This window comes from Adiantum capillus-veneris, chromosome 14 (assembly GCF_014529385.1).
Source record: "Adiantum capillus-veneris isolate H3 chromosome 14, ASM1452938v2, whole genome shotgun sequence".
NCBI lineage: Eukaryota > Viridiplantae > Streptophyta > Polypodiopsida > Polypodiales > Pteridaceae > Adiantum > Adiantum capillus-veneris.
Window position 1 is genome coordinate 128264063 of NC_140944.1, and position 11459 is coordinate 128275521.

Below are 11459 nucleotides of genomic sequence, written 5' to 3' on the forward strand. Positions count from 1 at the left end.
TAGACATGAACTCTTCAGGCTACGTGTACTATATTATGGTGGTGTGAACTCGATGTGAACTAGGATCACGACGAGCCAAAACTATGTAATATTATGCTACCATTTCCCTTACTTACAAAACGTGTGCACAAGTGTAGTGGTAACGCATGTGCTATGTGTCAGAGGCGTTGGGAGGTCAAAGCCCACCTAACTCATATTTTTTCCTCCAAATGGATCGAACGGCCTTTGATCAACAATGATCCGGGACTATAGCCTAGATCCCCTCTAGAAAAAAAGAGAGGTCAAATAATGCTAGGCCTCGTGGGAACTATTTAGTACGTTTCAAAAACGTCAGTCTTGCCGTGCAAGCTCAGCAATCAAAACCGAAATGCCCCACACAGCGCGCGCACAAAACAAAACCACACAAAAACCCAACCGAACTCCACACAAGCGCACACACCAAACTTCCAAAGAGAGCGTGAATGTATGCTTTTGAAGTTATCTACACAGCAGTAAGATCTTGTACACAAATTAATACACGTTGGCTCTTCTCGCGAGAGAAATGAACAGGTTGGTTGCAAATTCTGGGAACTGGCACTTCAAGAGCATGCAGCTTTCAGTTCCTCTCAGCTCTTTTATTATTCCATGAGCAGGTAATCACCTTTCTTTTGTTTGTGTGCATGGTAGAGTCCCTTCAGAGTTTAGCTGGTGTGAGCCCGTGAATACCCAAGTAACCGCACGTATTGGATACACACTTTTACCTTTCTTTTGTTTGTGTGCATGGTAGAGTCCCTTCAGAGTTTAGCTGGTGTGAGCCCGTGAATACCCAAGTAATTGCACGTATTGGATACACACTTTTATCCTTCTGGCTTACTTAGACTGATTGGAACTTCTTGGACATGGGTGTCTCAGTTTTTTTAGAAACATCCCCATAGAACTTCCAATTTGTAGTGGCATCTCTCGGATTCAAGCTTTGGAGGTAATCTTCCTTTACGAAATGTAGTAAAATTTCTGTACAAGCTGTCTTCTAGATGATCTGTTCACTCGCTTAACATTTTTTCTGCTCATTTGGTAGAGCCAACATAGTCCCGCAACATAGACAAGTAGGGACTCAGAGTAGAGCAGGCCAGTAGCTAGAAAGGCCAATCAAGTGTATCTTAGGGGTGAGACACCGCCTGAGGTGGGCGGGGAATACCTCAAGAGGAAAATATCAAAGAGTGCAAATATGGAGACATCACAGAGAGAGTCCCACTCTCCACCACAGGCTTTCTCTCTCCTTGATGTCCGATAGGGATGAGGCTTGCGAGTCATTGTTTTTGTCATAGGTTTTAAGGAATACCACAATGCTCAGCTGAGGGATGGACTTCTACATGTTAATACACTTACTTTACAGTACTTAGCAAGATAGGGGCCAGCTATCCAGGGATGAGAGCCCTCCCATGATGCGTTTCATGTTTCAATTGGCACATGATCATCCCTTGGACAATGATCTGGTGGCTTTTTCTCTTTTCGACCAGGTTGTGATAGAGGACTAAGAGATTTGTTGGATCTCAAGCCTATATATGACTATCCCGATATTTTGACTCATCAGTAGGATGTCGGTTTGGTCAAAGGCTTCATCTCTCTGCTTAAGAGTTAAACCCTCTGTAAGAGGATCAAAATATAGAATATACCCTACACTAAGGTTTGTTGTGTGAGCGCGCATAGTTTGTGAAGGATAGCATTAGGATCTAAGAAGGCCTGCTCCATCCTCTTTTGCCTGGTTCTTTGATGTTGTGTACGGATCTCTCTGTTTTGCCTCTGATATAGCCTCAGGGCATGGTGTCTTGACACTTGAGATTGCCTGCAGGTTCGAACAATCTCTGCCTGGTGCAGTGTGACTCAAACTTGGTGGTCATTGACACATACCTTTTTAACCTACGTGCTGTATTGTATCAAAAGAGTCTGCCTTAGTAATATTTAGTAACAACCCTTTTTTTTTGCAAGAAAAAAGAAAGAGAGAGAATAGTTTAGGTTTGTTTTGTTGTATATGGATATATTTGGGGATTGCTCCTTTGTTGTCATTGGCATATTGGGCATTTGGGGTTTTGTGCTCAGATTTTGAGAGAGAGAGAGAGAGAGAGAGGTCCAAGGGGAGCACCCTCCACGTGGTGGACCTTGGACGCAGTGGATTGATTTTCCACTGTGACGACTGTGCTTTTAACTATGGTAATGACTTAAGGTTTACAAAACCCCTCTCTTCTGTCACATTCCTGCTTCTGGAGGTGCCACTTATCATCCATCAACATGAAGCCTGTCAGGACTGCTCTCTCTGCCTAGGGAAGGTTGCTTGCGTGACCTCGCCGCCTCCCACACCAACCATCCTTCTTCTGTTGTTGCAGACTCCTTGATAGTTGTTTAGGCGTTTCTCCGTCTGTTGGTTCAGCTGCTTTGTGGGTGCCCTACTTGTTTCGGGTTTGTTTTCTTTTTGCTCCTTTTTTGTTTCTTTCTTTTCTCTCCTTTCCTTGTTTCTTGGTTGTTCTTGATTGTATCTTTAAGTATGTGTGTGTGTGTGTGTGTGTGTGTGTGTGTTTCCTTGCTGTCTGAGGACTTGCTTTCGCGTGTGTCTGTTTCGTTGTTGTCTGAGGACCTGCTTTCGTGTGCGTGCGTGTGTGTGTGTGTGTGTGTGTGTGAGAGAGAGAGAGAGAGAGAGAGAGAGAGAGAGAGAGAGAGAGAGAGAGAGAGAGAGAGAGAGAGAGAGAGAGAGAGAGAGAGAGAGTGAGAGTGCATGTGCGTGGATGCATATCCTTCGAGTTTACTGCTCTTGTTTTTTCCTTTCTGTTGCTTTTGTTTTTGTTTGTTTGTTTGTTTTCTCTCACCTCGCTCTCCTAGGATGGTTTTCTCTTGAAGCCTCCTGCACTGTCTCTCGGAGTTCCCTCTTCAGTTATGGTCTTTAGGAGCCACCTTCAGCACGTGGACTGCTCGCTCTTCTGGATGAAAGCTCCTTGTCTACTTCGGTGCAGTGCTTTGTTACCCACCTTGTGCCATCCTGCTGTAGTCTCTTGATGTCAGTTACCTCTTCCCTTGCACCTTCGTCCCCACTTGCTCTCTCCCTTATGTTCCTCCATTACCTTTTGCTGTCAGATTTTACCAGTTAGCGGCTCTGTCCGACACAGAGCTTCTGGTAGCTGCTCACTCTTCTGGATGAAAGCTTCTTGTCTACTTCGGTGCAATGCTTTGTTACCCACCTTGTGCCATCCTGTTGTAGTTTGTTGGTGATGTCAGTTACCTCTTCCCCTGCACCTTCGTCCCCACTTGCTCTCTCCCTTTTGTTCCTCCATTACCTTTTGTTGTCAGATTTTACGAGTTAGCGGCTCTGTCTGACACAGAGCTTTTGGTAGTTGCTCATTGTCATCTTCACCTCTGGTGGCTCTTATTCTTGATTTATAGTTACTGAATGGGCTTTTGGTCGAAGTGCCTATCTTTCAAAAGCTCTTAGTCATAGGGGACGGAGGGGACGGGTCCTAGGGGCGGGGGACGGCCGAAACCGGCGGTGGCTGGAACCGGGATGGGGACGGGTTTGGACGGATGGGAAACGGCTGGAATCGAAGAGCCCGAGTGGGAACGCAAGGGAACGTCCTGGGGACGGCCGGAAATGGGTAGCCAGTCAACGGTCAAGTTTTTTAAATTTTGAAAATATGGCCGTTTCAAACGGCCTGTTGCAAACCCAACAGCCATATTGAAAGTTTGAAGCAACCCAGTGGCTATAAAAGCTACCCTTTGGGTCACTATGTCTCAAGTTCTCATTGCTCAAGCCTCTCCTCTCTACCTTCGGCGCTTCGCCTCTACGGTCTACCCTCTCCTTGAGGCTTGGAGCTCTGCCCTTTAGTCTCCTCTCTACCCACTTGGCACTCTCTCCCTCCTCTACCCTTGAGTCTCCTCTCTACCCACTCTCTCCCTCCGCTACCCTCTCAACTTTGAAGCTCCCCTCTACTCTCTCCACTTACACTTGTGACTCTCCATCATCATGTCATCTCAAACTAACTCCACTTCTCAAGCCGGCTCTTCTCAAAGAAGGCCCGCCGTGCAAACATGGTCGTGGTGGGATGAAGTCGACCATAGTCACAGGGGACGTCCATTTTTGGGCTTCTCGTCCCCACTTGCCGTCCCGCCTTCTTTTTTACTCTAAAAGTCCATTTGAGCCCCATCCCTCGTCCCCCGTCTCGATTCCTCGGGACGCGTTCCTTGTGACTTGTTAGGTGCAGCGGAATGAATGTTTGAACTTTGCTCAAGATGAGTGCTCCGAACTGTGCTCAAGGTTCCTTTTTGTTCTTATGGAAGGTAGAGCCTTCCGTTCTTGATGAGAGAGTGCAATGATCATAAACAAAGTGAATGGACATTGTGCGTGAAAGTGTATGAGACTGAAAGATAGAGAGGAGAAATACGATATCAAAGACGTTGTAAAACCCTCCTCCGAAGGCCCCACTCTTGTCGGCGAGAGTGGTCTACTATTGATTGCACAAACTGGTACAAACTGAATGCATGTGACTGATGCAAGTCTAGGCTAGATCGATGACGACGACGGAGATGGCGAGACCGACCTAAGGGCTGAAATTTGATGCTTATGAACTGCTGTCCAAAAACACTGCTGGCTGAAATCTGCTACTGCTGAAAACGCTGATTTTGCTGGTCTTTATGGCTGAAAATCTGCTGTTACTTGGGGCTGAAATCTGATGGTTCTTAGGGTTGAAAACTGGTGATCTTTACCTGCTGAAAATCGCCATGGTTGAGGGCAATTCTGACATGATGAAAACGCTAAGGCTGCAGATGCTTGGCGATGATGTGACTGGAGCAAAAATGCTAGGCTGAGGTCTTCTTGCGGTGGAGCTTGCTGATGAAAACGCCAAGGGGCTGAGGTTGATGAAAATGCTAGGGGTCTTTGCTTGGAGGAGGAACTCCACCAAGGTTCTTGCTGAGAAGTGCCTTGCTGAGCAATGGTGCTCCTGTTGCCTCTTCTGCCAATTAGTGCTAGTCTAGGTTTGCTTATATACAAACTTACTCAATTTGCCCTACCTACTTTCCAACAAAAGTCATTTAAAAATAATAAGTGAAAAATGTCAAAAATAGGTAAAATAGGCTAAATGCACTGGAAAATTCCCCTGAAGGATTTTGATGGAAATGCTTATGATCATGTTGTGTGCAACCAGAGGATATGCATCTACACTAAGTGACTGGGCATGCACGGTCTACGAATAGACTCACAAAAGTGCCAGATCACTTCTAAATCTAGGCTGATTGGACTGATTGAACCCTTGTCTTGCTGTATCTTGTCCACGAACACATGGGGTTGGATGTGTCACGTGACATCCCCTCCTTTTCAAAGTGAGGTACGGGTACTGAACTGTATGGCGTCGAGGGAGATCGCCAATAGCATCCGGAATCCTGGAAGGGACTCTTCGCCGGCCCACTCTGATGTGTGGGTCGTGCGGTACTTGAACTTCATAACGGTCTACAATGCTTGCTTCTTTGGCCCACGCCGAAAACGACACAAAGTCTTGTGTGGCTCCTTCAATGCTTCAATTTCGTCGAGTGTCATGCTTCTTTCTTCTTCAAGAATCTCCATGGTTGAAAATTCATGAAGCCATTTCCAACACAAAACCATGAACATACCTATTCCATGTAAAGTGACTGGAAAAAATCTTGTCTTCCTAAAAGATTGTGCATGCAATGTAGATGAACAAATAGACGGAGTGCCAAACCGTTCACCACACACACGCAAACAAGGAGATCGAATCTTTCTCTTATGATCTAAAGTAATCAACTGTGGCAATTCACAACGGAAATGCCGATGCTTGTTGCTCATACTTTCCTGTGCTCGTTCTACGAATGTGTCATGCCAAGGAAGAGACATGGAATGTGACTTCCTTGAATGCATACTTTTTAGCTTTTCATGATACATTCGCTCATTCATGAGTGAAACATGCTCAATGTACAATATGTCATGCCTAGAAAAAGGGATCACATAAAGACGCTGACTAAAATACAGGAAATGATTACGAATGAAACACTCGAACAATGCGTGCGTACTAATCATGCGAACACATAATACTTCCTGTGAGGGTTCTTGAGACCTAGGCTCGAGAGCCAAGATCGGTTCGTCGTGTTTGATCGAATCTGCTTGGGAGGGTGCTGTGGACCTCGACTCGAAAGCCAAGATCGATTCTTCCTAATTGATTAAATCTGCAACGAGGTTAGCTTCGCTAGAAAAAGCATCAACTAAACCATCATCGTTGTGAACAATCACGTCTTCTTCATGCAAATCATCATGCTTGTGAGAAATCACATCTTGATCATGCAAATCATCATGCTTGTCATTGTCATCCAAATTATCATGCTTATCATTATCATTTCATGCTTATCATCATGCAAATCCTATGTGTTATGCTTTGAAGAAGAAGAGACTGAGAGAGTCTCCTTTTCTCGAATCTCTTGCATCTGTGCCTGAACTTGAGAAAAGAGTCGCAAGAATTCTTTCATGTGTTGGTTGCTCTTTTCTTTGATGGCTTTGTTCTCGCGATCAAATTCTGCTTGTCTTGCTTTGTTCTCTGCTTGTCTTTCTGCGCGCTCACGATCCAATTTGGCTTGTCGTTCTTTGGCTTCAAAGCGTGCTTGCCATAGCGCTCACGCGCTATGGCTTCCATTCTTTCTTGGTGTTCGCGCTCCATTTCTGCTTTTCTTTCTGCTGTTCTTGCTTCGCGTTCTAACTTCCTGTCCATAAACATCTGCTCCAACTCCTCCATAGGAGTTTAGTGCAATCCTTGGCGTAGATGGGGGAGGGGGAGGGTCGGAAAAACCTCTTGGTGGGAAAAATTCTTCGTCGCCTCTCTCATGCTCATCACCTGTATGCGAAGTATCCATTCCGCTTCGGGTGATGACCATGCACTATGATCTTGGGTTCTTAAGTTCACGAGGAACTTGGGTTCTTGTGGGTCTTGGGTTCTTGGGTTCTTGAGGGTTTTGAGGGTCTTGAGGTTCTTCTTTAGCTTGCAATCTGTGTTCGAGAAGGATCTTCTCTTCACCCGAATTCTGCTCTTTTCCGCGGGCGCACCCCTTGGCGGCCTTGCGTTGACACCAAGGTTGCTTTTTCCCACCTCACGTCGATTGGCCGGCCGCGAAGTGCACAGTCCGCTCTCAATGAATGAAAAGAGGCACAAGGGGAGGCTGGACAAGCCCTTCTTTCTTGGGATTCCTAAAAGGAATCGACACGCCCAAGAAGTCTTGGGTTACGTGCGACCGCAACAAGCAAAAAAAAATTCTTGTGATTCTTGTGGTTCTTTCCTTGAGTGATACAGAACACTGCCAAAGCTCTGACACCGATGTTAGGTGCAGCGGAATGAATGTTTGAACTTTGCTCAAGATGAGTGCTCCGAACTGTGCTCAAGGTTCCTTTTTGTTCTTATGGAAGGTAGAGCCTTCCGTTCTTGATGAGAGTGCAATGATCATAAACAAAGTGAATGGACACTGTGCGTGAAAGTGTATGAGACTGAAAGATAAAGAGAGAGGAGAAATACGACACCAGAGACGTAAAACCCTCCTTCGAAGGCCCCACTCTCGTCGGCGAGAGTGGTCTACTATTGATTGCACAAACTGGTACAAACTGATTGCATGTGACTGATGCAAGTCTAGGCTAGATCGATGACGACGACGGAGATGGCGAAACCGACCTAATCTGCAGATAGTAACTCACGATAAAAGGCAGTAGCAACTGCACGCATGTCCTCTGGCTCAGAAGCAACTGACCCGTCGGGCCTCCTCAACTAATTGATCTTGGTATGCGTATGCCGAGGTCCCACTACCTCAAAGAAAGCACCAGTCACTCTGTCACCCACCTGCGTCCACTGAGATGCTTGTCGGTGAAAAGCAAACTCATGGCGCCGCTCCTCTGTGCTACCTAGCTCCTTGCGAGCCTGCTGTAACTGCTCCTCCAACCAACGACTGTCTGGATGTTGCTCCTGCATCCTCTGCAAGGAAGCAACACCCCGTCTGAGACGTTGCTCCTCCTCTCTCGCTGCAGTCAGGTGAGTCAAGGACTCCTGGAGAAAGAAACGACTAAGCTGAGCTAGTCCTGAGGCCACTCTGTCAGCAGGAGAATCCTGCATGTCCAAGCTCTCTGTCCAAAGAGCCTATACTCGCTGTCTGAGTGCAGAGTCCAGCAAAACCCTATCAGGGATGCGTAGCATCGTGCTCCCCCGCCTCTACCTATCTGTCACTGTTAGGATCACTGGTGCATGGTCGGAGAAGGAAGTCCCTGCCAGGATGCCAACTGTCCCACTCGACTCATAGAAAAAGTCACTAGTGTAGAAGCGATCTATCCGCGATAGATTCACTCCTCCCACTTTGCGATCCGAACGAGAGAAGGCCAGGCTGTCTGGGGGCCTCACAAAGCTAGAGTGCTGCCACACATCCGAAACCCTCAGTCATACAAAACCTCTCCCAAGCTGCCAGCTCAACTCCTTGCACAATAGCGTGGCTACCACCAATCCTGTCAGAAGGGTCCTCCAAGTTCCAACATGTTGAAGTCACCCCCAATGCACCACTGCTCTGCTTGCGACAGAGACTCAACAATTTGTGACCAAAACTCTGCTTGTGCACTCGCCACATTGGACGCATATATGTTCAGGAAGCCCACAAGGCAACCCTGAACCTGCATAGTGATCCACTAAACCCTGCCTGGCACAATAATCCCTCTGCCCACAATGGCCTGCTGTAGAGACTCCGCAATAGTCATACATACCCCACCCTGGATGCCTCCAGGTCCAAAAGCAGCTGACCAAAAAGTCTCATAGCGACCACGTAAGATCTGACCACAACGCCGAATGCGGCTCTCACAAAGATGATGCTCCTACAGCATAAGAATGTCAATCTCACCACCCACAAGGCATCTTTGCAGCTCCTGACGCAGCCGACCCCTTTGTCGCTGAAACTAGGGCCCTCCTAATCCCTGCACATTCCATGAGATGATCCTCATGGAGTCAGTGAGAGAAAACACATGCTGCAACAGCAGCCAACCTCGTTATCTTTGAGGCCGGTTTGGATGGGGAGTAATCCGCATCCGAACGACCTCTAGACAAGCGCGTAAGAAGTGGCTGTCCCGCCCAGGCCCAAGCCGAGCGTGCAGCCCGAAGGGCTACATCCTCTGGATTCTCATGCACAAAAACATAAGAGGGAGGGCACTGAGTGTCAGCAAACAAGTGTACCACAATGTGCCTGCAACCTGTTGCATCTGGGGGTGTCATGCTGAACTTGGCAAGAGGCCAAAGTGTCTACTAGATCTGTCACTGCTAAGTCCCCTGTGTGGTGTGAGAACTCAATAGCCTGTGTCTGGAGCCAGTCCAGGACTGTGTGCTAGGTCCACTCTGTGGTATCCATACCACACAACGGAAAGGAGAAACCCACCGTTGTGTCCAGGGCCTCACTGCCTCTAGCTGCAAGAAAGAGGACGTGGACTCGAAAGCTGGCCTTCTCCAAGTTGGAAGAGGAATCACCCAGAAACCGAGTGAAGGTGTAATCGAAGAAATCCGAGCGTCTGCGAATGTCGAAGCTGGTCAGACCTCTGGGGATCGCTGCAAAGGGAGAAGTGAGCACCAAAAAAGGCGGCCTCAAGTGGGGTTGTCCCTCACGAGCCACACGGCTCGTAGTGAAAGCACTACCAAGAGAACGCCTTGCGGCAGAAGCGTGGCCAATACCCTGTGTTTGAGGAGGAGTGGCGGAGGGGTCCGGAGACGAGGCTGTGGGCATAGTTACCGGGGAACGCCCCCTAGCCCCCGTTCCGGCGTTCCGGGGGGGCAGTTCCCTTCCCGAACGTTCCGAAACGTCCCGAAACGTTTGACGTTCCGGGTGGCCAGTGCAAACCGGAACGGCCGTTCCGGAACGTTCCGAACGCCCCCAAAACGTTCCGGAATGCCCCTGGAACGGCCAACGGCTACAAACAAATTTGGCAAAAATTGAAAAAATTGAAGTAAATGTTTGGGCTTCTTTTTGAAGTGTGCAAGGCCTCAAGGACTCATAAAATGCACCCCCCTCCCCCTTTCTCTCCACAAGCTAATCCTCAAGGCTCAAGCTCTCTCCCTCTCACACTCTCAAGATCTCTCCCTCTCAAGACTCACTCTCTCAAGGCTCAAGGCTTTAAGCCTTCAAGCTCTCTTCCTCTCCCTCCCACTCTCTCAAATCTCTCCCTCTCCCTCTCACTCTCTCGAGTCTCTCCCTCTCTCTCTCTCTCTCTCTCTCTCTCTCTCTCTCTCTCTCACATCATCTAGTCATAGCAAGATTGAATGGTCTTCAAAACGAGTTTTTTGGAGTATTAGAGTCAAAGCACTCTAATACTCCTTGTATTTAAACACAAGAAGCTAAAAAATGCACTATTTGGGTGTTTTTTATACCTCCCGTTCCGCGCCGTTCCCGTTCCGAACCCCTAGCCGTTCCCCCGTTCCGTGGGGATCCCATCGCCGTTTCCGTTCCGCGTTCCGGGTAACTATGGCTGTGGGCCCCATCAAGGAGAGGGGAAGGGTAGGGGACGAAGGTGGAGGTGGGGGGAAAGGAGGCGGGGCGGCAATGGCCGAGGGAGGAGGAGGCTGTGGTGGAGGAACAGAAGTGGACGGGGCCTCCTGAGGCAGGTCCTGTTGAAGGGGGTTGTAACGGTTCCCAATCGGAACCCAGTGGGGCGGCAATGGCCGAGGGAGGAGGAGGCTGTGGTGGAGGAACAGAAGTGGACGGGGCCTCCTCAGGTAGGTCCTGTTGAAAGGGGTCGTAACGGTTCCCAATCGAAACCCAATGCTGCTGAGCTGCAGCAGGTCGGTCACCAGGAGGAGCAGTGGGGTGAGCTCTCCCCTGACAGTGGCGGCCAGGCACCTGTTGCCAACCATCAACTGGTTGGTCACTATTCTCTATCGAAGTGCCAGCCTGTGTATCCTGTGTGCCTGGCTGCTTGGCCTGCTCAGCCTTGGGCCGCTGCGCATGCGCTGTGGGTCGAGGTCTCTTGCGAGGACAGGCCTTTTCCATATGGCCCATCTGTTTGCAAATGAAACACTGGTTCGGGAGACCCGAATACTCCACACTTTGTCTAATCCACCCCCCACTCACCCTAGGCAACAATACCACCTTGGGGAGGGAGTGTGTCACGAACAAGAATCCGCACAGTAGGTAGACTTGCGGCCTTGGCCACAACTGAAGTTGCCGTGCGTGGAGACTCCAAAGCTGTCTTGAACATGGAACCAATCTTGGGTAGGAGGGGATGGTACTCTCGCCTCAAGCCTGGGAAGCAAATCAAAATCGGCAAGTTTGCCGCCTCCTCTAGCACATCTGTAGTAGGGTGGAAACCGTTATGCCAACGTCGGAAGTAAGCTCGAGCTGCTCTGATGCCGAGCGGGCTCATCGAGATCACTTTGGTCGCCATGTCTACAGACTCGAACTTGACCTGGTAGTACCCTCTCCCGAGGATCTGG

At 48.7% G+C, this 11459-nt stretch overlaps 1 protein-coding gene across 8 annotated transcripts in view; it reads left to right on the forward strand.

Moving 5' to 3' along the window:
* The first annotated feature begins 349 nt into the window (after window positions 1-349).
* Window positions 350-11459, forward strand: part of LOC147443106 (uncharacterized) — a 50636-nt gene continuing 39526 nt past the window's right edge. For 3 of the 8 annotated variants that reach the window (XR_015190234.1, XR_015190235.1, XM_086529032.1), the window contains exons 1-3: window positions 350-463; window positions 550-632; window positions 892-958. Coding sequence is in view for 4 of the 8 variants with exons in the window: in XM_086529032.1 (XP_086385158.1) it covers window positions 368-463; window positions 550-632; window positions 892-958 (246 nt within the window). In the remaining 4 variants the exon portion in view is untranslated. Of the gene's footprint in view, window positions 633-891; window positions 959-11459 lie in introns of all 8 variants that reach the window. The other 5 variants (XM_086529030.1, XM_086529033.1, XM_086529031.1 and 2 more) reach the window with 3 other exon arrangements.